This window comes from Herpailurus yagouaroundi, unplaced genomic scaffold, assembly GCF_014898765.1.
Source record: "Herpailurus yagouaroundi ecotype Mexico unplaced genomic scaffold, PumYag 403, whole genome shotgun sequence".
In the NCBI taxonomy this organism is placed as follows: Eukaryota; Metazoa; Chordata; class Mammalia; order Carnivora; family Felidae; genus Herpailurus; species Herpailurus yagouaroundi.
Genome location: NW_024412620.1, coordinates 2,023,186 through 2,050,660, shown reverse-complemented (window position 1 = coordinate 2,050,660; position 27,475 = coordinate 2,023,186). Strand labels below are relative to the sequence as shown.

The 27,475-nt window shown below is 50.0% G+C and overlaps 1 protein-coding gene across 1 annotated transcript; it reads left to right on the top strand.

The window, feature by feature from the left end:
- The first annotated feature begins 7,989 nt into the window (after window positions 1–7,989).
- Window positions 7,990–27,237, top strand: PIGR (polymeric immunoglobulin receptor). Its single transcript, XM_040463490.1, has 11 exons — window positions 7,990–8,136; window positions 16,689–16,785; window positions 17,731–18,075; window positions 19,440–20,093; window positions 21,382–21,714; window positions 22,280–22,603; window positions 23,543–23,717; window positions 24,065–24,186; window positions 24,835–24,966; window positions 25,090–25,148; window positions 26,176–27,237. Exons 2-11 carry the CDS (start codon window positions 16,743–16,745, stop codon window positions 26,269–26,271), a joined length of 2,283 nt encoding a protein of 760 aa, XP_040319424.1. The 5' UTR covers window positions 7,990–8,136; window positions 16,689–16,742; the 3' UTR covers window positions 26,272–27,237.
- The last annotated feature ends 238 nt before the right edge of the window (window positions 27,238–27,475 follow it).

Genomic DNA, 27,475 nt, shown 5'->3' with positions numbered 1-27,475 from the left:
TCACTGGAAACTTCCCCTGGACTTTACCTCTCCCAACCGCATAGTATAGAAGCCAGTCAGTCTCTCCTCATGGTCCCAGGGCAGCGCTTCCTGCCCACGGGTCCTGTCCCTGTGCTTCAATAAAATCACCTTTTCGCACCAAAGATGTCTTCAAGAATTCTTTCTTGGTCGTCGGCTCCGGACCCCACGCACCCCGCTATCGCCCCGAAAACCTCATCACAGGCAAGCACTGACTTTCCTACAATCGAGCAGATTCTCCCCGTGAGGGCACAAGTCTTAAAGCTGCTGCTCCTTCCCTAGTATCTCTGCACAGAAGGGGCTACCCTCAGCTTTCACCTCGCATCTGATACCACATTTCTGTAAGGCAGGTGTGATGATTCACATTTTACAGATGTGAAAGCCGAAGCCAGAGGAAGTAAGTAGTTACGCTCTTCGGGAAAGGGCAAGCCGGGAACTGGACACAAAGCAGTCTATCTCCAGGCTTAAATCCTTGATCGGTGCACCACACTGCCTTGCTCGACACTTAGATTTATGGCCTGGCATCTGATCAGGTCCTTTCCTGTTTAATATTCTAGAACCTTCCTTGTTTTCCTCTGGGAGGCCCAGTGTACAGAAGTTTTTATAACCATTTCCAGTAATCTGTTTTCTTTGGTCACCCAGCTGGCTTACTCCTGTCCTGGCTAAGTGAAGTATAAAAGTTCAGGGAGCTGGAAATGAGCGCTAAAAATTCAGTCGCTGCCCAGAGGTCCGTGCTGGCATTGTACAAACAGAGCTCAGATCTTCAATTAGCTGCGGGGATGTCCGTCCATCTCAGGTAACCCAGGGCAAATGCTCGACCCCCAGCCAACTTGTCGCCCTTCTCCTCTAGGACTCTGGGGGTTTCTTCCTCTCCTCCAGCAGCCAGTGTGGTCTCGGACAGACAGAATCAGCTTACTGACAGCGTCAATCAGTCAGACACAAAGAGGAAGGTATTTTCCACGGAAAAACCTGTAAAGCACTTAAAGCAAGTAAACCTAAGTTGTGTGGTTATTTTCCACTGGTACAGATATTCCAGGGCTAAGAGCCTGACAAGACGGGTGGAGATGGAGATTCTACTCAAAAGGAAACAGACCCTCTGGCGGGGTCCAGCCACCACCAAACTCTCCACTTCCCCCTAAAGGATGCGGCTTGGGTTGCCGGCACCAGCCCTCCCTGGCCGCCCCCTTCACTGTCAGCAGGAGGACGAGCCATCACCCCACGGCCCACTCTCCAAGGGGCCAACTGAAACCCAGGAGGGCAGCAGAGAGGCAGGAGAGGTCACTGTGCCACACTTCCAGAGGCAGGTAGAAATCACGAACGCCGAGGCTCCAGGCCAGTAGGCCGCTCTCTGCCCCCTGGCCCCATTTTGTTGAGGATGTACATTCCCTGGTTAGCTTCTGGAGTCTTCTGTGTTCTGCCTTTTCCGATCTCTGGCTGAGTTTCCGAGTTTGGCTTGTTTGCTGCCTTGATCTAGGTCTCCCAGTTCAGCTCTGAGAGGAGAAGGTCAAACAAGGGCCACATCTTTCCCTAATTTCACTAATCCCTGGCTCCCTAACCTGAGTCTCTTAGCAGGGAGGAGGAGAGCCAGGACCGCCGTGGCCCAAGCATTTTCTGATTCCCCCCATGAGCGCCAGATTCCCCCCAGACAAGAGTTCAGGGAAAGGGCACCAGGGAGTCTGCTTTTTTAGGGCCTGGCATGGGAGGTGCAGACGGGTTTGCGAATGCACTGGGCCTCAACTCTCCATTTTGCCAGCACACCGCTCCACCCGCGCGGTGCAGCCCGCTAAAAATTAATTACGGTATACATCGCCAGAAAGAAGCAGATTATACAGCCTCGCGCAGTTGGGAATGCAGAGGCTCAGATGGGCATGGGCTGCCGGGGATCACAGGGGATATTTTTCCAGTGGCAGTCTGACAGGCAAACCTTGGGCTGAAGGCCAGGCCAGACCAGGAACAAGGAAACAACAAGTGTTCAGGAGGTTCGGGAGGACCCCAGTGGCTTACGAGAGGGGCTGGGCCCTGTTACCTGACACTCTACCTGTTGACTTTGGATATCTACTCTAAAAATCTTCCTCCTTCCGCCTCTCCCTGACCAGGGTATGGAGGTGGGAGAAGGCGAGAGAGTGGTTTGGTACCTTCAGAAAAGGTTTGCTCCTTTGTTCCTGCCTCGCAGAACCAGAGAAGAAAAGTCTCTGGGGCCCTGGGGTTGGCCGGCGGAAACTCAGAGAGCCTCTGGACCGAGGCCAACTTTCCAGCCTAGCTTCGCTATTCCTTGTTCCTCACGACAGGCTCCTCAGAGCAAGACGCAGCCGGTCTCGGGGGGCTCCCACCACAGCTCCTGCCTCATTACTGCACCACCCAAATGAGGAAGATGCCCCCGCCCAGAAGCCCCTGAGGAAACGTTGTTTTCACTCTCTGATTGGGGATGAACAGAACTAGGAAAACAGGTGAGGGATCAGACACCTGGGCAGTGACAAGGCGAGGCAGGTAGTGAGGGAGAAGGAGGTGGCCCAGTGAGTTCAGGGAGAAAATAGAGGAGCTCTGAGGCTCTCATGGGTCCATGTGGCCAGTAAGCCGCCCTCTCCAGCACTCTCCGGTGACCAGAACTTCTTTCCCACCCTCCTTGCATCCACTACCCGGCCTGCCTCCTTAAGTTTGTTCTTGGCATTGGCACGATGCTGCCAGTCGCAGATGTCATGCTCCGCGCTTCTTAAGAAGGACCTGGGGAGCTCCTATGAAATCACCCCACAGCCAGGCAGATTTGGAGCGTTTCCAGCTTATTCCCCCCGCTACTTACTCCCTAACAGGGAGGCTCACCTGTGAAAAGGCTCAGGCCTCCAAACAAATTAAGGACTCAGAAACTCCCCCAAGGAGTCCCCCAAGGACTCAGAAACTCACCCCAGGTGGGGGTGAGCTCCCCCCACCGGAGCTCAGCCAACTGGACTATTGCAGTCTCTACTTTCTCGGTGGGATTCCAGGCAATGGCCACACTAGGGACCACCTTCCCAGCCAGCAGCACTCAGCTGGGCACCAAGGACAATAGTCCCCAACCCATGGCCTCTCTCCAGCCCAGGGCAGGGAGAGTACACGCTGTATCCCTGCCAAGGCAGGACAGCTAGGGTCAGGAAATACAGAGTGTTACCCCCTGATGGGGAGGGGAGGGCTGCTAGGACATAATGATCCCAAATAGTAACTATCCTTTCAAAAAATGGGAGAGAAGGGATTGATATTTAGTTTGGTAGATTTGCGGTCACAATTCTATTTTCTCCTGATCGACACTAAACTGACCATATTATTGGTTTACAGAGGAATGTTGGATTTCAGGGCTGGCTGACCTGGGAGTAAACATAGACTCCAGGCTGGGGTTAACCATTGACTCGGCCAAAGATCTGCACAGGGGAGCAGGGAGCTGGCGGTAAACAGCAGCGATAGGCTGTTTCATCTGTCCGCTCTTATCTCACCGGTCTGGCAAAATCGGCATTCATAAGCACCATCCGCAGCGGCCAGGAGTGCAGAAGGGCAGGGGAAGTGTGGGGAAGGATGCAATGGCTTAGGCCATTGGGTGGCTTCCCAGGGTCTCGGAGCATCCACCCAAGGATGCAGGGTTGAAGCTGTGTACTTGGTCCTCTCCAACCTTCCCTGAATCAGTTGAAGATGCAAACCGGAGTCCATTGCAGCCCGTGGAAACACGATTCAAAAGATCCATCTGGGGAGTGGAGGAAACTTCCCAATGCTGGAAGACCTGGGTTCTTGACCCACCTATGCCATTAGGTGTGAAGTCGGGCAAGTCATTCCACTTCTCTGCCCTTGGGTGCTCGTTGATCAGTGGGGAATCTCTTTGTTCTGAAAGCCCATGCTGTCCCATTCATCTGAAGCTGAATCATAAGCACCTGTTAGAAGCCAGTCACTGCCCACATTATACTTGGTATTTGTCACAAACACACAGTGTAAGTGTAATTAGCTCCATTTGATAAATGAGAAAACTGAGGTCCAGAGACCCTGAGTAACTTGTCAAGGGTCCCCTGGACCAACAGGTGGCAGGGCTTGGATGTGAACCCCAGGCATTCTGGGTTTGGAGCCTGTGAGCTTTCCCCAGAGCTTTACTGCCTCTCCATGCCGACTACCACCTGGCTGGTGTTGATCCTTGGCAGTGGTGTATGGGATAACTCCTCAACTAGACCATATGACCTTGGGGAACAGAGACGCACTCTCCTGATGTTCCCAATCTCCCTGGACCTCACCCAAACTGGTCAGGGGCAGAGTAGATGCTTGCGGTAAGGCTGCAAAATGGCCCCCCAAAGACATGTTCACCTGATCCCCGGAATCTGTAAATGTCACCTTATTGGGGAAAAGGGTCTTTGCAGATGTGATTCAGTCCAGATACTGGAGACGAAGAGATCATCCTGGATTACCCAAATGGACCCTGCATGTGGATCACGAGTGTCCTTGTAAGAGAGAACAGAGAAATATTTGCGGGCACACACAGAAGGCAAAATAAGCACAAGGGCAAAAGGGGCACGATGCAGCTACAAACCAAAGAATGTCCAGGAACCCGGCAGCAACCAGAAGCCAGGAAAGGGGTGGGGGGGGACAGATTCTCCCCTAGAGCCTCCAGAGGGAGCATGGCTCTGTCCACTCCTGATTCCGACTTTTGGCCTCCAGAACTGAGAACACGTTGCGGTTGTTTTAAGCCACCACAGTTATGGCAGTGTTACAATAGCCACAGGAATCAAATGCAGCGTTCCCTCAAAACACAGAATCCTAGGACTAGAAGTTTTGGAAGCCCCACGGCCCAGCCCTCACATTTAACAGAAGGAACACCTGCAGCCCTAAAGGAGGAAGCGATTTGGCAAAGGTCACTCAGTAAGTTAGAAGCAGGGCCGGAAGCAGGACATGTACATGTGTTCTGAGACCAGACCAGTGTTCTTGCCGAGTCCCAGGGACGTGAAAGTCAAATAAGAAGCTTTATTTCTTCTTATTAGTATATTTTTCTCTTATTAGTCTCTTAAGAGGGAGTGGGGAACTTTATTATTTTTTTTTATTTTTTTAAATATATGAAACTGATGGTCAAATTGGTTTCCATACAACACCCCTCATCGCAAAAGATGCCCATCGCAAAAGATGCCCTCTTCAATACCCATCCCCCATCCCCCCCTCCCTCCCACCTCCCATCAGCCCTCAGTTTGTTCTCATTTTTTAAGAGTCTCTTATGCTTTGGCTCTCTTCCACTCTAACCTCTCTCTCTTTTTTGGGAGGGGGGGAGGGGAGAACTTTAAAGTAGATGCCGTGATGTAAGTTTTGAAAGGTATGATTACTGCTGTCATCATTGTTATTATTGAGTGATGGGCTGTCCCTCCGCCTTCGGGACTGGGAGGCAGGAGCTATGCTTTAGGGCCACTGAGTTCCCGATGGGGAAGCCACAGTGAGAGAGGGGAAGTTAGGTAGCTCCGAACACACCGCTAGCATGTGGCTGAGCCCAAAATAGGACGCAGGGTTTTGACTTTCTGGCTCTTCCCTGGGTTCTGCTTCTCATTTTCCCTTTCCCCTAAGCTGGATCAGTAGGCCAGGTGGGCTGTGTGTGTGTGTGTGTGTGTGTGTGTGTGTGCCTGACACGATCTGCTAAGACGGTTTTGGGGACTTCTGGGAGCACACACCAGGACACAACCTAGGAAATTCTCCCCAGTGTAGAATAAGGAAACTGGGTGGGAGATCTGGGGCCCCGGAGGCAGCCTGAGAAGCAACACCGTTTTAGGGGTGTTTTTCCCTCCCTCCCTGCAAGCCTACATTTATCAAGTTTCCGTCCTAGTATTCAGTGGGCTTCCCTTAACCCCCACTCCAGCTCAAACAACTAGACCCAAGATAAGCCCTGCTTTGGGGGAAGTGAGTTAATGAGAAACAAGAAAACAAAAGCCTACAAGTATCCGATGATTGAATGAGAAAGGAGAGAGGCATAAGATGGCAAAGCTTTGAAGGGAGCTGTAATCTGGCAGAAGCAGGCTTGTCCTATCCCTGTCCCCACACTATCTCCATCTTCCCTCACATCCTCTCACTGATAGCGACCCTGGACCCGGGGAGGAGAAAGATTGCATAGCTATTGAGGTACCTGTGTGCCCTCCCACCCACTACCGGGGGCAGGGGGGGGTGCTTATTCACGGGTTGCAGCTGGGGAGAGGAGACGGACAGCGATGGAAATATCCAGAACAGGCTGGAGGTGCCAGAGCCCGGGGGAACTGCACCTTGCTTGTCCTGCATAGAACTTCGGTGGTCTGCAGTCTTGCCAGAATTCACTGCAACTCTGGCTACATGGGAGCAGTGGGGCGCAGAAGGCTACAAGGCGCTTGGGGGAGAATGAGGCTCTGCTTCACGGGATCTCCCAAAGGCCTCAGGAGGCTCATGATGAGCCCAACTCGCCCTGCGTCCACAGGAAAGGCAAGGAAGGGCCGAGAGGTCGCAGGGGTCCTACCTGAAGGAGCCCAGAGGTAGGGACAAGGGGAGCACAGAGTGGACCACAGATGTCTCAGGATGAGCGGGGATAAAGGCCACGGATCCTCAGTACCAGGTACATTTCAGAAGACAGGGCTCTTCCTTCCCAGCACGAGGCCAACGCACAACCACAACAAAGCAAGACCAAAATCATAGGACCTTCCTTCTATTGCCTCGACAGTAACCTTGACATAAGCCACCCCCTTGTCCGTGCCCACTTAGCCCAGACTTCACACAAAAGCAGAGGAGAGAAGGGAGACAAAAAGGAAAGTAAATCCAGAATGAGATTGAGTTTTAAATCGAGAGTGAAGTGACAGAGAGATCACTGAATCGAACCCAGTTTGCCTGGAAACGACTAGGTGATTTTTTTTTCTTACATTAGTCAGATTGTAGGTTTGGGGTCAGAAATGAAGCTCCATGCTAGAAAATACCATTTCTTTTGTGGCCATTCAACTCCTTGGTTGCCAGTTCATGTTCACTCGTGAGTAAGTGGTTAGCTAACATAAGACCCGGGGCTCTAACTGCCGTGTGTTTTTACCGGGACTCTATTTCTCTTTTTCTCCTTCCCCTTCTGGGGTTTGCTCTGCAGGACGCTGTAGGGAGAGCCTGGGTCAGTCCTGCACAGGTAGGATGGGGCAGGATTCTATGGGGGGGGGGGGTTATGGTGAGGGGTGTTGGGGGGACATATGTGTGCATGTTGGGGACTGGGCGTCACTTGTGTGACACAGCACTGCATTTGGGGCACCCCAGGAATCCTAACCAGGTCATGTCCGGAAGACCACTAAGGACTAACTGAGATAGGGAAGGAGGTTTTCCTCCGCCACCAGCTCAGTCGATCAACACCGACTTTGCTGTGGCTCAGAGCGTGGGTCCCAACAGGACTCCGTGGTCCGCCATTTTTAGGGGAGCCCAGAAGCAGCCAGTGTTTAATCCCTGTGGGGAGTAGAATGGGAAGATCCGCAGCCCCCCCGGTTCCTGAGAGCACTGGGGCTGGTAGAAGGGGGCTCTTTGCAAGATGTATGTAAAGAGTGGACTTAATCCAGGCTAAGTATCCTAGAAAGTGGGGGGGTTTCCAGAGAGAGCAGAGATGAGAGGCCATGGACTGAGAGCCGTTCCTGCCACTTGTGCCCCATCAAATGCACTTCAACTTCATTCCACACCTGGACCGGGGGTATCTGGTTATACCCTCAATCTGCAGGTTTGGGATTACTATCCCTAGTTTTGAGATGGGAAGAAACATGAAGGGGCCTTGCCTAGGATCTTGCAGCTAGAAAAAGGCAGAATAGGCTCTTCATGCCTGATACTCTGTCTCGCATCCTGCAGCTGCAATAATGGAGGGTTCCCTGCTAACAGTCTCCCCAAGGTCAAGGGGAAGCAAGTGGAACCAGTCAGAAAAGCCAAAAGGAAAAGAGAGCAAGGGATCATTGAGAGTCACGTGCCCCTGGCCGGCCGCCATGCCTATGGGAGAGTGTCCCTTTAAGAGCCCAGGTGTGGGTCAAGCACTGCACACAGTTTCGGTTTTGGCAGCCGCATCCAGTGTCCTGCTGGCAACTTCTGGAGAGCCCCAGGTTGTGGACTGGCCGGCAGGCTGTGCCCCTGAAACTGAGTTGCCAGGAGAGAAGACAGTGGCTTAAAGTAAGTGTGCTGTTCTGGGATCTGCAGCACGATGCCCTCTGGGAAGGGACTGGGACGGCGGCTCAGAAAACCCTCTACATTCACAACGACCAGCCCACAGAGGGGTGAGGGGGACACGGGGCGCAGCCTGCGCGGCTGAGCACGTGGCCGGGGAGCAGAGGTGCGCGGCCCCCAGAGATGAGCGAGTGGGGAACCCCCTCCCCATGTCTGTGAAACGGCAGCAGGTGGGCAGAAGGAATGTCTGTGGTCAGCATGTGTAGTTTTGCTCTAAAGCGTGCCTCCAGAACTCCCTACCAACTCCTCCACAGTCTAACACACGTAGTGTGTGACCTTGGGCAAGTCACGTGATTGCTCTCTGCGCCGCGGTTCCTAAATCTGTTAAGTGGGGATGCAAATAATCCCTATCCCTCGGGTGTGTGAGGTGCAAACGAGAAAATACGTGTGAAGTTGCTTTGTAACCTCCAGAGCAAAAATAACCAGAGCCTGGTGATTTTCAGTTTAGCTCCGTTACTCAGGGACTTAACCGAGCGCCAGGCGCTCCTGGGTAAGAGACCGCATGCAGAGTGCCCGGCACAGAGCGGGTACTCCTCTAGGCTCGGAGCTTTCCACATCCAGCTCCCTGGGGAGGGTACGCGCAGCTCCTTTTTCGGAGAGGCTCGGGGACCCTTTCCGGGTTCAACCTAGCTTTGTTCCAGGTGATTCCTGCCACACGGAGGCATGATGTGTGCCATCCTATCACCTTGCCCTCGCCATGGTGGGGCAAATGAGGTCCCCCCGGGGTAAGTGGGCAAGGTGGGCAGAGCCCCCTTCCAGGCACAGACGGCATTCTGCGTCCTGATGGTCTTGCTGGCCCTGCAGCCAGGAGCACCCCCCGCCCCCCCCCGCCCCCCGTGCTCTCCCGCTGTCCATCCTGACGGCGTCCCCAGCCGGCCACGCAACCGTCGTGCGCAAGCTGCTGCACTGTGCGAGCTCCCTTCCCAGCACCCCCAGCTCCGCTTGTGTAACTGCCCCCAGGACTGGGGCCGCCTGAGCTGCTGGTGCTGTTTTGCACCAGAGCCTCCGCCATCCCTCTGCCTCTTCACTGGGGGACTTCTAGCTTCTTCCACCTCTGAAGAGGGGATGTGCTCATTCATGGGTGAGGGTAGAAGGCAGCGATCTGCCCACCGGAGCCAGCTCCGGAACCCTTCATCCATCCGTCCTTCTCCTTGGCCTTGGATGTGGAGATGTAGCAGAGAGAGCAAGGAACCAGGAGTCAGGGGAGCCAGTAGCTCTGTAATCATTGCCTCTCTCTTAGCGCCTCTAGACCTCAGTGGCTGTATTTTATTGACAGCGCGAGGATAGTGGCTGGCACGTAGCAAATCCACTTTCCACGGGCTTTCGCAGCTTCCTCTCCTCCCCTCCTGAGACAAATCCGGGTGGTCGGGCCACGTAGGTATCACAATCCCCTTTATAGTCGAGGAAACGAAGACTCCCCGAGTTAATGTGAGTGGTGTAAAATCACCCAGCGAGTGTGAATGATAACATTTTGGTACAGTCATTGTAACATGGTCATGGGGACATTTTGCCATCACCTAGAAAACAAAATACCCAACTTAAAAAAAAAAAAAAGAGAGAACTATTATGCATGCAGGTGCTCAGCAGAGACCCTCTTCACATATGTCTTGCCCTCTCTCTGTGTTGGTTGGGGTTGGGATTCCAAAGTCACCTAGAAAAAAAATTTGGGGCAATGTGTCTGGTTATCGGAAACAAACATAACATGACTTACACATGATAGATGCTAAGTAAATAGCAGCTATTATTATTTTTCAGGAAGAAATTTCTCTGTTGGCACCCACCTCTGGGTTCAAGTGTCTCTTCCCAGGAACTGTCTTTCCCGTGAAAAGTGGAGAGGAGAGAACTGGACTAACTTCTTTAAGAGTGGATTTCCTGCTCCCTCCTCTCCTGACTGCTCCCCTCAATGTCAAGACCCTCCTCGTGCAGCATAGTGACTTAGAGCTTATACTTTTGGTCCAGAGAACCTGAATTTGAATCCCATGGCGGTTGCTTACCGACTTTGTAACCCTGGGCAAATCTCATACTTCTCTGTGCCTCAATTGTCTCAAATGTGAAATGGGTTTGCCCGTTTTATTCTCCCTCCCTAGGGTGGCTGCAAAACGTTAAGTGAGGTTAACACGTGTAAAGCGCTGGAGAATAACTCTGTATGTGCTAGCTCTAATTATATCGCCTGCTTCTAACCTACTCTCTTCCTTCAGGCCATGCTGGTCCAATCTGGGTAGCTCACCCCCCGTCTGCAAAGGTTGCCCAGTGAAGAGGCTTCTATTCCCCTGTCACTCTAGGACGTGAAAAAGAGAAGACTGTGCTGATTTTATTTTTATTACTTTTTTTCTTTTAGAGAGGGAAAGAGAGAGAGCACACGTGCCAGTGGGGGTGGGGATGGGAGAGGGAGAGAGAGAGAGAGAGAGGGAGGGAGAGAGAATCTTAAGCAAGCTCCACACTGAGTGTGGTGCCCGAGTTTGATCCCATGACCCTGGGATAGTGACCTGAGCCGAAAGCAAGGGTCGGACACTGAACTGACTGAGTCATCCGGGCACACAGACTATTTTGATTTTAGAGAGGAGTTGGGAAAGGAACTAACATATTTTGAGCCCGATACCATGCTAAGGACTTTACATATCTATGTTGTGGCCTTTAGTCCTTATAGCTATTCTCTATACTAGGTACAATTGTCTCCAGTTTACAAATGAGGACTTGAGGCTCAAAGAGTTTAAGTCCCCTACCCCCAGACCACACAGACCCCGCGTGCGAGAGCTGATAACCAAGCTGCAGAGCCCATGATCTGTGCTGCTCTCCAAGCGCCCGGCAACCATGAAAGTCAGGTGCGCAGACCCGCACTCTCTTATCCTTAAACTGACTATTGCCTCCTACAGTTGAAGGGCGCTTTGTACTATAGAAAGCACTTCCATATGCATGTCCCGCTCTCCCCTCCATCGTCCTCCACCCCACAGAAGCTTTGTCTCTAGAAGAGTTGAGGGACGGTGATGTTCATTCGACAGATGAAGGAGTTGAGCCGGCATGTTTTGCCCAAGTGGTAGAGCTCTTCTGGTAGCCTGTGACAGAGCAGGACTCAGGACCTCTGGGTTCTCTTCCATCCTCCAGGCCCCTTTTCATGCAACTGTCCCTGGCGAGCCCAGAACCAAGAAGGCATTTGGCAAAGTGAAAGAAACCAACCCTGACTCTGCCCTTCCCACACAGGGGATGGGGATGTAACCATTTCCGATCCCATCGGGCTTTGCTGAGCAGCCAGGTCTTGCCGGACGCTGCGATGCAAGCCCCTCTGTGTGGGGGAGGCCGATCTCAGCTGGCCCCTGCCTTGCAGAGCTAGCTATCTGAGAAAGCCTGTGAGATAAGCATCTATGCATCAAGGCAGAATGGGATGGAATCAATAATAGGGTTCTAAGTTTTTGCAAAAAGGGCATCTGGAAATCCATGAGGCTTATTCCCAGAGCTTCATGGAGCTGGTATTTCAAATGTTTAATTTCCGCTTAAATTTTGCTTTAACGACAGGGATGGGAATAGAAAGTCTTGGATCTTTCCAGCTCGCACATTCTTTGATTCCCTTGGCTGTTCTCTCCCCATCTTCTTGCCCTCTAATGGGCAAGAAGGGAATTCTTATTGCTTCCCTGAACGTTTCTTTTGCTTGGAGGCTGTCCCACAGTCCGGGGCTTACATAAACGACATAAACTCTCATAAACTCCCACTTGTCATTTCAAATCCGAGGCCCTTCCAAAGCACACAGACTGCTCTCCCTCCCTCAGTGATAACGCGGTTTCCGGGATCACTCTAGTATGTGCTCGGCTCCACCACTCAAGGGAGATTAAAGGGGTGGTCCCGAATGGACTCAGGCAGTGCCTCTCCTGGAGGCAGGGGAAGGGGCCACTCAGTCCAGGCCAAGGAAAGCCTCATCCCCAGCCAGGCCAGTGGTCCACCACTTCTCTGAGCTCCAAGCTTCTTGCTTCTCCAAGTTCACACTCATGGGAAGTTGTCAGAACCTGCCAGCTTGGTTTTATGTCCCCGTAGTGCGTGCTGTCTGTCATCTCTGAAGCCCCGGGGGCTGTTATGTACTCAACAGATGAAGAGCCCTAGGGCCCTCTATTATGTACTCAACAGATGAAGAGCTCAGAGTGACTGAAACATGTGGTTCACCAGCAGCCACGTTAGGACCCGGTCTGGGAGATCCGTCTCCCTCTGAATAGAAAAGGAAACTATGAATTCGATGGGCAAAGATTTGGACTCCAAGCCAGTAGAGCTGAAGTTCAGCCACTCTAACCGAAGGGGAACCAGCCAGAGTAATTTTATAAGGAGACAAACTCTGTTCTCCGGCCCAGCTGAAAATCCTGCCCCAATCCACAACTGTGTGGGCATGTTATAAATATGTCAGAGGTAGTAACTGGGTAACATGAGAAATGATTTAGAATATCCTAGCCTAGCTAGTAAAACCAAACAAAACCACTCCTCTTTAAGTGGTTTTCTCATCTTTAAGGATGAGAAAAAATGCCTTCATCGTAATATCCTAGCCTATGTAGATCCCCAAAGGACAGGTCCCTCTGTTCATCCAAGGAGTGATAATAGCGTAGTGATCCAATTCTGCTGTGGGTCTTGGGGCCAAGCATCTCTCTAACCTTTACATCTCCCATTTACAACATGACGATCTACCTCTTGAGATGCTGTGATGATGAAGTCATATAAGAAAAGCAGTTAGCAAAGCATCTGGTGCATGGTAGGTGGCCAATAAATATTATGCTCTTTCCTTCCACAACTGCTTTAAACCAACTCCAACCACCATGACTGGGGCATCCCTGAGACCTGATGCGCTTTGGGGGGAATGTCTGGTTTTGAGAGGAAGGGATCTCTAATGATTCTCAAAGCCCAGGACCCCCTCAGCTTCTAGCAGAGAAAGCGTGCTTCAAGTTTAGTTTTGGACAAAGACGATTTCCTGCTTCTCCGAGTGGGTGTACCCTTGCACGCCCATGATCTACCCTGCAACCAGCCTGTGTGTTCCTCACCAAGGTTACTCTCGGCCAGGTTTGGCCTTCCAGCTAGCTGTGCATGCCCGATGCTCTCATCCCTGGCCCGAGGCTGTGCAAAGTGTAAAGGGTCCACTTGCATATCCTCTCTCCGGGAGGCCATTCGCAGCCATCCAAGCATGTGACAAATGAGAGGAAGCCTGGAGCAGAAGTGGGGACCCCCACTTGGGAAAACCTGGCCTCTGCCTCTCTGTGACCCAGAGAAAATCGCTTTGATCAATCCAGAGGAGAAACTGCACCCCTCAACTCAGCCCATGGGAAGACCCCTTCCTGTCTCACAGACATATTAGGGAGACTGCTTATCTAGAGATGAGAAGAGGAACCAGAACCAAGGAAAATACTGCTGGCTTAGGCTCTTAAAGCATGTGGCATTTTGTCAGTGCACCCAAAGCCGGTGCAAATGGCAGGTGGTAATTTCCCTGGGACTCTGCAGCCAGCACATCCCAAGCCCTCCAGAGGAGACAGACTTCTCAGCCTTCTGCCACCTGGTGCCGCCTGGGAGTCTCTCTCATGGTGACCTGTAGTGTCCACTCCGGGTCCCCCCAGTCAGCATCTCCTGAGCATTTGGCTAAGGACCTACCCCAGAAATTAACCATTGGCCTGGTGTGGAAGGTCTGGGGCAATTAACTGGAATCAAGGGAACCTCAAGCTGTCACCTGACCCCCCTGTCTGTCCCCTCCTTCCCTAACCCACTCTCCTTACTCTTCCAAAGAACTGGAGAAACAGAATACCTTTGTCTCCACAAGGAAATAAAAAGGTTCCTGGCTGGGAAATTCCCCCACGGAAAAGAAATAACCAAGATAAACAACTCTATTGCCTTTGGCTCAGGCTGGTGAAGGGAGTCTCGGGGAGCGGGAACAAGGGTGAAGGTGGCAAGGGGAGCCTGAGAGATCACTCCCTGGGCTCCTAACTGCTTAGAGCTTCCTTATCTTTATGGGTGCTCATTATTGCCCTGTGCTTGTTGACATGGTTTTCTCCCTTAATGCTCCCATTGTCAAACCACTCCAAAGGTTAAACCTGTTGAAATCCTTGGGAAAGTGGGACTCCTCTGTCCACCTCTTTCCTCCTCTGGGCCTCAGTTTGGGTCCTAAGACTGAACCCTGGGACCCTCAAACCGCACTCCCTGCCCCAACCCAGGGCTACATCCACAGATGTGGCAAGGTTTGCATGCACTGAACCCTCCAATTGGCCTTATCTTGGATTCTCCAGCTTCATCTGTCCTGAACCACAAGGCAGGATAACGGAAGCCACAAGGTAGGATAACAGAAGCCAAGTCCCTGGGAAATCTTGGGCCTATCACTCAGCATCTCAAGATCTTGATTCTCTTATCCATAAAATGGTTGTAATTATATCCATTCTGTTTTAGTTAAAGGGAAGTTATAAAGCCCCAGTAAAAAGATAAATGACAATGCTTTGATAAGCAACGGGGCTCTACGAGTGACAGGAATGAGCACGAGGATAAGCCTGCTGCTGTGTTGAGGCGCAACGCGGCACATTGGGAAAAGTGAAGGGCTTTGACTTTGGAGTCTGATGAGGTTGCGTTCAGATCTTGCCCATTCCCCACCCCTCACCCTGCCCACCCTCACACTTAACTCCTTAGGGAAAGCACTTAAATTGCAGCTTTCATTTCTTCCTGTGTAAAATGTGGAGAAGGACGTCCATTTCAGAGGGAGATATTAAGTTTATTTTTATTTATTTATTTATTTATTTATTTATTTATTTATTGCTTATTTTCATTCTTTAATTTTTTTAAGAGCAGCTCAGCATATTTTCACAAACTTCAGGAAACTGTTAGAGATATACTAAGTGTTTCTAAATAAATAATTTTATCTGTGTTTGGAGGATGTGGCAGACTTCGGTGTTGTGAAGTCAAATTCTATGATTTTCTTCTACCACTTAACATTTCTTTTTTGTTGTTGTTGTTGATACAAGATAACATTTTATTTTATTTTATTTTTTGTTTTTGTTTTTTCAATATATGAAATTTCTTGTCAAATTGGTTTCCATACAACACCCAGTGCTCATCCTAAAAGGTGCCCTCCTCAATACCCATCACCCACCCTCCCCTCCCTCCCACCCCCCATCAACCCTCAGTTTGTTCTCAGTTTTTAACAGTCTCTTATGCTTTGGCTCTCTCCCACTCTAACCTCTTTTTTTTTTTTTTTCTTCCCCTCCCCCATGGGTTTCTGTTAAGTTTCTCAGGATCCACATAAGAGTGAAAACATATGGTATCTGTCTTCCTCTGTATGGCTTATTTCACTTAGCATCACACTCTCCAGTTCCATCCACGTTGCTACAAAGGGCCATATTTCGTTCTTTCTCATTGCCATGTAGTACTCCATTGTGTATATAAACCACAATTTCTTTATCCATTCATCAGTTGATGGACATTTAGGCTCTTTCCATAATTTGGCTATTGTTGAGAGTGCTGCTATAAACATTGGGGTACAAGTGCCCCTATGCATCAGTACTCCTGTATCCCTTGGGTAAATTCCTAGCAGTGCTATTGCTGGGTCATAGGGTAGGTCTATTTTTAATTTTCTGAGGAACCTCCACACTGTTTTCCAGAGTGGCTGCACCAATTTGCATTCCCACCAATAGTGCAAGAGGGTTCCCATTTCTCCACATCCTCTCCAGCATCTATAGTCTCCTGATTTGTTCATTTTGGCCACTCTGACTGGCGTGAGGTGATATCTGAGTGTGGTTTTGATTTGTATTTCCCTGATGAGGAGCGATGTTGAGCATCTTTTCATGTGCCTGTTGGCCATCCGGATGTCTTCTTTAGAGAAGTGTCTATTCATGTTTTCTGCCCATTTCTTCACTGGGTTATTTGTTTTTCCGGTGTGGAGTTTGGTGAGCTCTTTATAGATTTTGGATACTAGCCCTTTGTCTGATATGTCATTTGCAAATGGGAGATATTAAGTTTAAATGAGATAATACACATACATTATTTAACACAGTGCCTGGAAAGAGATCATGGTAAGACACCACCATTGTTACATTTACAACTTTAATCCTTACCAGGCCTCCTTTATGGGTCTCAGTTTACATATATGAACACACCATAAAAGATTCCAGGGATGTAGGGAGCACAGCTGAAACAGAGAGATGGGGCCACTCGGTAGTAACCAATCATCCAGCAAGTTGTTCCTGAGACCTTATGGATCTTGCCCAGAACCATGCCTCCCAGACGGGGATATAGAAACAATGGCACCTGTGTCCCCATCCCCAAGGAGCAGGCAGCATAGTTGAGAAGACAAAAATCTACACACGACTATTAAGGAACAAAAAGTACTGGGGGATAATGGGACTTTGAGCCGTAATGGGGAAGGCGGAGCCATTCATTCCTTCAACAGAATTTATGTCAGTTACTGGAGCTACAAAACCAAACAGGTGTTACAGGAACTTTAAGGCCAACTTAGTCCTGGAAGACGCAAGAGCTTCATATTTTGTGCTATTGTCTTTCAGCTTCCCACGAAAGAAGTTGGCCTGGGTGGCCCAGCCCCGTGAGAGCCACCAACGATGAAGCTCCTCTTCCTCACCTGCCTGCTGGCGGTTTTCCCAGGTGCGTCTGTCAGGCCCCAGCCCACCTCTCCAGGATCCATTTCCCTGGGAGCACTGAAATCAACCCTATCCGCAGGGATGCCACTCTCAAAATTTGCACTCCCTCAAGGAGGAAGTCTCACAGATGATACAGAAAGGTCATGTCTGAACATAGATGGATGACCAAGTGTTGGGGGTGGACAGGGACAGGAATGGCAATTCCTCGCTTCAAGGCCAGGAAGTCTGGTGAAAGGTCTTCACCAGGAGGGGGGAAAAAAAAAGATCTTGACCTTAAACCTGGCATCTCTAAGAGTTGTTATGGAGTTTGGGGGAAATGACTTATCCTTCTTGGCTGTCAGTATCTTTGCTGGGGAAAAAAAAAAAAAGGATCTGCCAAGTGTTTTTAAAAATATAAGAAAATAATAGATAATAAAGGCAATGGCATAGCATCCTACAAAGTGGCTTTTTTATGAAAAAGCCTATCATTAAGTAAGTTTGCCGTTCCATTGTCCTTACAGTGATTAATTAAAAAAAATTTTTTTTCAACGTTTATTTATTTTTGGGACAGAGAAAGAGCATGAACGGGCGAGGGGCAGAGAGAGAGGGAGACACAGAATCGGAAACAGGCTCCAGGCTCTGAGCCATCAGCCCAGAGCCCGATGCGGGGCTCGAACTCACGGACCGCGAGATCGTGACCTGGCTGAAGTCGGACGCTTAACCGACTGCGCCACCCAGGCACCCCCTTACAGTGATTAATTTTAATGAGTTACAGTTAGAATTTAATACTGATTAATCCTTCTTTATGCCCAATCACAACAATTATCCAGCTGTAGTACATAGCAAATAACCCGCCGAAGGTACATGCGTCAGGAGGAAAATTTCATCTCCTCGCGGTGAGCCATCAGGATCCTTTCAGCAGGCTTTACCTCCTCGGGCCTCAGAAAACCTGTGTCTTCTCTCCCCACAGTGGTCTCTATGAAGAGTCCCATATTTGGTCCCCAGGAGGTGAGCAGTGTGGAAGGTGGCTCAGCCTCCATCACATGCTACTATCCGGCCACCTCTGTCAATCGGCATACCCGGAAGTACTGGTGCCGGCAGGGAGCCAAGGGCCGCTGCACAACCCTCATCTCTTCGGAGGGCTACATCTCCAAGGATTATGAGGGCAGAGCCAAGCTCACCAACTTCCCCGAGAACAGCACATTTGTGGTCAACATTGGCCATCTCACCCGGAATGACTCTGGACGCTACAAGTGTGGTCTGGGCATTAGTAGCCGAGGCCTCAACTTTGATGTGAGCCTGGAGGTCAGCCAGGGTAAGAATCTAGGCTCCTTGGGCTCCTTTGGGAAAGTGAGAGGGGCTCATGTCGGGAGCAACTGGAGGGTTCAGGAAGAATTTCCTCAGAGGGAAGCGCGTCTGGCCTGGGATGGGAAGGCTGTGTGTCCTTCCAGAGGCAAGGACTTTACATAATAGAACATGGAAAGGAGACCTATAGGACCTACTTGGGGGTGGTGGGGGGAATTTTTAGGTCTTCAAGGCCTATCACATTTTAGGGCTTTACTAAGACTATAGCTTAGAAGAGCATCAGGAGGAAGAGATCTGTCACCGGGTTTGTGGCAGGTGGAGCAAAGGGGTTTTGAACTGAGGGAGACAGAAAAGGCAGGGAGAGATTTGTAGAGATTCTTAAATTCCTGCCATTGTTGCACCCTTCAGATCAAGACCTTACGACACCAGAAGGCTTCTTTCAAAATGCATTTCTTACCTGGGATCCATTAGTCCATCAACACCCTCAGCATAAATTAAATGATCAGTTCTTGCCCAGATACCAGGGCTCTGAAGGAGTGGGCCACTGACCAAGCCTGTTCTAACTGAGAAAAGAGAAAAATAAGAAAGATCTTTCTGTCCAGGTTCAATGACCAAGGCGTATTAGATAGTCGAGAAGAAATTAAGAGAGAAAGAGGTCTTAAGGGAGGAAAACTGGAGGGGTTCTCAAAGATATGTTTTGCTCCTTTGGGATGTGCCTATTATTATCTGTGGACTAAATGAAGAGTTCATTCAAGTGGTCATGTAGAGTCATAAAATGGGAGAATTTTAAGAGCTGAGGAGAGCTTGGAGTTGACTCTATACAGGATGTCCAGAACACTGGAGACCACGAGTATACATTTCAAATGGCAAAAATTCATTCCTTTACAAAGCAGCCCATTCCATGTTTGGACTGTTGTAAATTTTAGAAACTTCTATCACAACACACTGAAATCCATCACCCTCTACTTATATTCATTCTGTTTATTTCAGCACACATTAATTTTGGCACCTATGTATAGGCATTGTGCTAGGCACTGCAGGGGAGTCAAACATGTGTAAGGGATGTCTTTGCTCTCAAGGGACTTCCACCCTGTGGGGAACATAATTAACTATATGCAAGATCAGATGTAAAAGAGATACAGCTATAAATGTCAAGAGAGCACAAAGGAGGAAGAGATTAGTGTCAGTTTAGGGAAGGCTTCACGGAGGACACAGCAATGAGGCTCAGTCTTGGAAGACATATTCTGACAGTGTCCCTCTGGGGAGGAGAGCTCTGAAGGTGAGTGGCACACCCAGGCCCTCACTGGGAATGCTGACTGCCCTATGTTTCAAGAGAGTGAAATCACAAATTGCCACCTGTCCCTTGTCTTGCAGGTCCTGGGGTCGGAGATGACACTGAAGTCTACATAGCTGACTTGGGCGGAACAGTGACCATTAACTGCCCTTTCCAGTCCGAAAATTCTGAGAAAAGGAAGTCTGTGTGCAAGAAGACAGGCCAGTTCTGTGTCCTAGTCACTGACTCCAATGGGTATGTGAACCCCAACTATAGCAACAGAACAGTCATCGATATTGATGGTACCAGTCAAGTAACGTTCAGTTTCATTATCAAACGAATCCGGCTCAGCGATGCTGGGATATACGTCTGCCAGGCTGGGGATGATTCCAGTAATGATAAGCACAATGTTGACCTCCAAGTGCTGAAGCCTGAGCCTGAACTGCTTTATGGAGACCTGAGGGGCTCAGTGACCTTTGACTGTGCCCTGGGCTCTGAGGTGGCAGATGTGTCCAAATTTCTGTGCCGAATGAGCAATGGGGAAGACTGCGACGTGGTCATCAACACCCTGGGGAAGAGGTCTAAGGATTTTGAGGGCAGGATCCTGCTCACTCCCAGGGACCAAGGCTTCTTCAGTGTGCATATCACCGGCCTGAGGAAAGAGGATGCAGGGTACTACCTGTGTGGAGCCCACTCTGATGGCCAACCTCATGAAGGCTCACCCACTCAGATATGGCAACTCTTTGTCAATGAAGGTGAGACCTAAGACTGGGAGGGGAAGAGTCATCCCAGCAGGAGGGCACCTGGCTCCCACCCTATGAGTCTATCCAGTATCGATTAGTCAGTTGACGATGTCTGCTCCCTGACAAACTCTGAACTGCATGTCCCCGTGGACAGCTGGACAGGAGAGCTAGAAAACACGGCCTCTGCCTTGTGTTACCTACTACCTATTACTTGTGTAATGACTAATTAGGTTATTAAAGGCCTTTCAATGGCTGTCCCTGATTAACAGAAAGGAGAGTGAAGCACTTGACTGAGGCAAAACCTGTAGATCATTTGGGTCTCCAAGAGCCACAATAAGGACTTAGCATGGAACCCTGGGCTTGCAGAGGCCACCTGTCCCTTCTCTTTGTCTTTTGAGCAGAATGGCACCTCATCCTTCACACTCAAATGGGAGAAAGTTTGGCTTCTCTTGGTCTCAGAGCTCTCCCAGGAAGGCAATGCCCCAGCCTCTAAATTTCCTCCTCAACATCTCATAGGGTTATTTTTTATTCTGCACCATCTGGCCTACTCAGCTGTACTTTGGCAATCCAGGAGGGTGGTGAAATAATTAAATCCCTGCTCCCTTTCACCTGGGAGCATCCCGTATAAAGTTACCCTCACGAGAAACAGCAAACCAGTACTTGCAGTTCAGTGTCCCTGCTCTTGTGACCTTTCCTTAAGGGGCTCACATTCTCTGCCCATCATTTTTATACCCAGCTCAGTCCTCATCACATTCTTCAGCATCTTCATAGCTCAGCATCCCCACTGAACCTCAGCTTTGGCTTATTGGAGAATGGCCATCCTTTTCTGAGATGGCCCTCAGGGTCCTAACCAATTAAACCTTCTGTGCTACATAGTTTATATTTTAAATCATACCATTCTAAATTTATTTTCTTAATTTGGAGAAAAACCATCTGACCGTTTTTATGGTATGAGCTAATAAACTGACAAATAGTTACATAGGGAGAGATTTTGTAAGAAGCCCAAGGAGTTCAAGGACTGATGGCCTCTCCTTAAACTCCTTCTATTCTCTGCCCAGAATAAGGTGGGAAAAGAAAATGAGATGCCAAGGCTAGTGGTGAAGATCACTGGAGTCTGGTTGGATGGCTCCAGCCATAGGCTCTGTGACATTAGGACAGTCTTTCTCATTTTCTAAGGAGAGTGAGTCTTTCTCATTTCTAGTCTAAACCTCACTCCCCACTCTGGCTGAGACCATGCGGAAGAGACTGCCAAGACCATGTTGCTGATGTTCTGAAATTCCATCTCTGTCTGTACTTTCAGAGACCACGATGCCCCAGAGTCCCTCTGTGGTGAAAGGTGTGGTCGGAGGCTCCGTGGCAGTGCTTTGCCCCTACAACCCTAAGGAAGCAGATAGCCTAAAGTACTGGTGTCGCTGGGAAGACACTCCAAATGGCCGCTGCCAGCAGCTGGTAGAGAGTGAGGGGCTGGTTAATGAACAGTATGAGGGCAGGCTCGCGCTATACAAAGAGCCAGGCAATGGCACCTATACAGTCCTACTCAACCAGCTCACCAATGAGGACGCTGGCTTCTACTGGTGTCTGACCAGTGGCGATACTCGCTGGAGGTCCACAGTGGAGCTCAAGATTGTCGAAGGTAAGAGCTGAACTGGGGCAAAAGAGAGGGGAGGCATCCCCAGGATCATCCAGTCAACAGCGACATCACCCGGAACCACTCTTCTTTCTATCTCATCTCATGCTGATGGGACAGACCTCGGGAGAGAGCCCCCCTGCCGAGATGTCATGTTTTCATAATTGTAACAACCACCCTTTCCTGAGAAAACCCCACACTCACCAGACCACCCCACATAGAACCTTTTATTATCAAGAACGTTGGCTTCTTTCACAGTATATATGGCATCAGCTGAAGTAGAGTGCAGCTCTTTGTATGGAGTCTAGAAGAGAAGAGAGGAACAAGGAAAGCAAACTGAAGTCAAGAGTTTGTGTTTTATGATAGACTAGATTAATGTATGGGGGTCATCAACAATAATCATTACATAGGTACATGATTGCATTCTTTATGTATTCAGTATCATGTATTTACTTGTAATGCTATCCAGAGAGGACACGGGCTGTGGACAAATGTCCTCACCACAGTCACTTCCCTGCAGCATTACCAATGCCAACTTGTGTGCCTATTTCTCCCTCCCTCCCTGCTCCAGGAGAACCGAGCCTCAAGGCACCCAAGAACGTCACTGCTTGGGTGGGAGAGACTTTCAAGCTCCCCTGCCACTTCCCGTGCAAATACTACTCCTATGAGAAATACTGGTGCAAGTGGAGTAACAAAGGGTGCAAGACCCTGCCCACCCAAGATGATGGCCCCAGCCAGGCCTTCGTGAACTGTGACCAGAAGAGCCAGATAATTTCCCTGACCCTGAACCCAGTTGCCAAGGAGGATGAAGGCTGGTACTGGTGCGGGGTGAAGGAAGGCCACCGATACGGGGAGACCATGGCTGTCTATGTGGCAGTCGAGGAGAGGGTAAGGGGTAAGTCTCTGAGGGCGAGGCCTACGCGCCCCCCTCCCCCACCCCGGGGACATCAGAGAAAGGCTCCTGCCTACAGGCTTCTCCAACAGGGGTGGCCTTTAGGTTTGGTTATAAGAGACTAGAGGCAGGGGGAGATTTAGCCTCTATATAGTCTCATTTAACCCTCTAAAAAGAGCATCTGAAATAAGCATACTAACTAAAAATAAATAAATAAATAAATATTAATAGGTTTGCCATATGACCTCAGCTTCAAGACAAGTCCCGTAGTTGTCCCTTCAGGCCATTTTGAAGCCCTTTCTATGGGAGAGACGTTCTATATGCAGAAATTTCAAAGTCACTACCACATGCAGTATGCTCTGCCAAAGCCTACTGTCAAAAGAGGACCAGATATCTTCATGTACAAGATCTGGTAAAGAAAATTAAGGCACTCCCTTCTAGAAAGTTTGCGTCTTAAGTCTCTTTTTAAAATGTCACATAAAATGTTTTATTCCTAATGAGGGTGTGATTAGTCCCGCTAGAAATCCTACTGTATCTGGGTGCAGCTGGTCTGGTTCACTGAGGGACCCATTGCCAAGCTACCACCAGGGGACAGCACTATTGCACCCAGTCCTGTGGTCCCTGGACCTTGGGCAGGGTTTCAAAGCTGAGAAAAACTTCCGTCTCCAAATGATAGGTTAGCCCTGAAACAGAGCCGGGTCTATGCCATGGATCCTTGTAGATGGACATGGATTTGGTGTGAACAGGACAGAGATCATCTGACAAGCTAGAGAGGACCATCACTCCTCTCTTTCTAGTGTCATCCTGGACTCCACTCTAACAGCCTTGAGATCTCACCCTGACCCTGTGATTGCTAATGGAGTCCCACTCCACGGATTCCCTAACTCCAGGGAGTGAAAACTGACAAAGAACAATCATTCAGTCCCACTCGTCTTTCTCTAGGGTCCCAAGATGTCAGCCAAGTGAGGGCTGCTCCTGGTGAAGAGGAAGTAGAGTCAAGTGTCAGGAAGACTGAGAACAAAGTGATTCAGGATCCCAGGCTTTCTGTGGAGGACAGACCAGTGAAGGATACTGGAGACCCCGCTGGTGAGAGCAGAGCATCCGCGGACACGGACAGGTGAGGACAAGGACCTCAGGTTGGGCCATGGGGACCACAGAGGAGAGCCTGTCTACCTGTCAATAGTGAAGAAGGCTTCACTGTCTTGGTCTGTGCTCAGGAGGGTCCTCTGCCCTTCTCATGTGGCTGGAGTGGCATCCACCATTCAGTTTAATTTCCCAGGCCTGGGACGCAGAGAAGGCCCAGGCTTTGCTTTTGCCATATCTGAGAAGTATCCTTAGAAGAGTAGAGCTAGGGGGCCACGTCAAGAGAAGGGACTGAAAGAAGGAGCTAGTGAGACTCAACCTGTCAGCACATCCTGGGACCCCAGGTCTCCCTTCCAGTGACTAACTCAGTCTTTCTTCCAGCTCTGCGGGACAAGGCAGGAGCTCCAAAGTTCTTGTCTCTACCCTGGTGCCCCTGGGCCTGGTGCTGGCACTGGGGGCCGTGGTAGTGGGGGTGCTCAGAGCACGGCACAGGAAGAATGTTGGTGAGTGCCTGAGATCCCTTGCCCCCCATCTCCAACCCTGAGTCCTTGGGCCTCCATGGGGTTTTATCTGCCCTTCGTGTGTGTGGGGCGGGGGGGGGGGCCGGGCGGGCCCTACTACAGTTCCTTTTCTTTCATAGGTTCCAAGAAAGGGTTCTGGGAAAGCAGGATGGGGAAAGATAAGCTCCTACCCAAAATGTACATTAAAGTGCTGCTATCTCTGGAACATCATCTCTGATGGCTCGGGGTTCAAGTTTAGAGGCAGGATTGGCAGGAGGAGGAGCTCAGGAAGAACTACACTTCTACCCTAGTTTGAGAACTGACTGATTATATGACTTTGGGTGTCCCCATTTCATGCCTCAGTTTCCTTAGGGCTCAAGGCAGGGATAATAATAACCACCTCACTGGGCTGATGTGAGGACAGAATGAGACACTGTGCGTTGAAGGGTCAGGGGTTGTTGAGTCTTGATTATCTGTGAGAAGGGATGGAGAAGGAGACTGATCATTTCCGTTCTTTTCTGGGTCAGAGTCAGAGGTGAGCAACCTACCACACTGCCCCTTCCAGCTATCCTTTGGGGCTCCCTCAGAGGCAGCATGTCCTGCTCACATTTGTCCTCTGTCCCTACACCGACTCCTCTTTCTCCTGGACAGATCGGATTTCGGTTAGAAGCTACAGGACAGACATTAGCATGTCGGACTTCGAGAACTCCAGGGAATTTGGTGCCAATGACAACATGGGAGCCTCTCAAGTCACTCAGGAAACATCTCTTGGAGGAAAAGATGGTACGTCCCTCACTCAAGGGAATGCCCAACCCCTGGGAGGGCAAGAATTATACCTGACTCTGCCTCTGGGGTGGGAATATGAGGCTAGTGAAGGCTCATCCCCCCACCTTGCTCTTCACATAGAGTTCAGCGCCACCACTGGGAATACCATGGAGACGGAAGAACCCAAGAAAGCAAAAAGGGTAAGAGTGAAGAGGGAGATGGCGGCCCCACTTGTGTGACAAGGAAGTGCAGCATGAGGGTCTGTAGTCATATCTCAGAGTTGGGGCTGATGCCAGAATAGGGAAGATAGTGTCAACTTTTTGAGGGCAAGACGTATCCTACTGGCCGTGGTGTTAATGTGGCTGAGGTGCAGGAGATGAGCTGCATTTATAGGCTGTGAACATGCAGCGGGGAGGGAGACTGGGGGTTCAGAAGGAAGTGCGCAGAAACTTCAGCCACAGAATAAGAAAGGTCAAATGTCAAATGCCAGTGCCTAGGTGAATTGTCTTCCTGAGCTGTGGAACCTGTGGACTTCAGGCCACGCACCCTCCCTTGAGAGTTTGCTCTCAGGACCAGCCTTTTGCCTGAGTCTAAAAGACATTTGCTGGCAGCAGGCAATTTGATAGTCACTAGAAGCCCTTCCCCACTCCAACCACATGCCATATGACTTGAAATCCTACCAGAGGTGACTTCTGACTCTGGGTCACATATTACCCTCCTCCCACTCGCTGTGCCTCCTTAACCCCAGCGTGTAAATACTTGCTACCGTATCTACTCTCCCTTGAAGCAGCAGAGACCCTGAATCTGGAACAATTAGGGGAATAAGCTAGTCCTGAAGACGGGCTTCCCCTCCAGCCCTGTGTTGTTGCAAAGCTCCATCTTTAAGATAGTGGTCCTGTGGCTGATATCAGCCTAGACCACCTTGCCCATGTACTGTGTGGGCAGAGCTTCCGGGGACAGGCCCAGGCAACAGGGGTGGTTCCACTCCATGTGTCGGAAGGCGGTAGTGAGACAGAGGGAGATATTTTTAGAAACTGCAACTTTCCGTTTCTCAAAATTCATCATTGGTGAGCATGGGGAGCTAGATTAAGAGCAGCAGGTCAACACAGTCTGGGGTTGCTTAAGCCAGGATTATGTACTCAATATATTTAGTGCCTACCCTCCCTCCAACCCCCACCCGCTGAGCCAACACCCCAAACACTGACTCCTGTCCTGTTGCCCCCTTAGTCCTCCAAGGAGGAAGCTGATATGGCCTACACTGCCTTCTTGCTCCAGACCAACAACATGGCTGCCGACGTCCAGGGGGCACCCAGTGAAGCCTAGGCACCAGCTGTGCCCTCCCACCATCCATGACAATCACCTTCAGAATCATGTTGATCCTCGGGGCCCTCAGCTCCAGGGTGCCTCACTGCGTGCCCCCTCACTGCATGGGATGCTCAAAGGGATTCTCCTCCTCACTCCACCCCTCCTTCTCTCCATCTCCCCCTCTCTTTCATCTTTTCTTCTTTCCTTCATTGAAAATACATAGTTGGATATTCACCAGAACCAAGGCAGCCTTCTAGACACTGGGACAGAAAGGCCGTCACCCCGGCCAGCAGCATTTTTGTAAACATCACGGAATCCTTGGAAACTGCAGCTCCTCTTGGTGGAGTTATACTCACCAAGACCTGAAATCCTCATCAGGTCTACTCACCTCTGCCCATAGTGGGAGAGAAATCATAAACTGTCTGGAGTCCTGGGGCCTTAGGGATCATGTAACGTGGGTTTACATACAAGGAATCACACACACACATGCAAACCTTTCACACATGAGAGGTAAAGAGGTTTGCTCAAGGGCACCATGTAGCATAAACTAGTGTCAAAACCAGGTTTGGTACCTCTACCTTTCCTCTTGACCAGGAATCTCTCTACAAGGACCCTTGCACTCCTGATGGAGGCAGAGTTCTAGAATAAGGAGGAGGAGGAGGAAGAGAAAAACATAATGGAGACTAGTCTTTCGCAAGCCCCACCTCGGGGAAGAGGACTCTGTCTTTTTCTGTCACTCAAATGGACCTAACGGGATAAAAGAGTAGTCAAATACGCATAAAGCGACTTATTCGAAGAGCTCTGAACCAAAGGAAGGAAAGAGGGTGTTTGATGATGCTGGGGAGGGGCTGATCTCCAAAGAACTAAGGTTTAAGGTCTTTTTCCTTCTGAGCTCTGTACTTCAACCAGCACCTACCAGCTGAAACTTGCTTCCAAATCAAAGATGTGATTTAATTAATAATTAAAGACCATGATTGCCACCAAGGAGGCTCAGACTGCATTTGTCCCCATACCTTCTATTTCCCAGGTAATCCTTTCAGGGCGTTTTGCTTTGGTAACCACTTTCAGGCACTCTAAGCTGTGTGCCTAAACCAAAGTTCCCCCCACCTCCAACGCTGGACTGAAGGGGGCTAGGAGACTGCCTGTAAGTGGGACCAAGATGATCAATAAAAGAATTGTTTGGGGTCTACACCAATCATCAAGAACCTGAAACTCTGTGTTA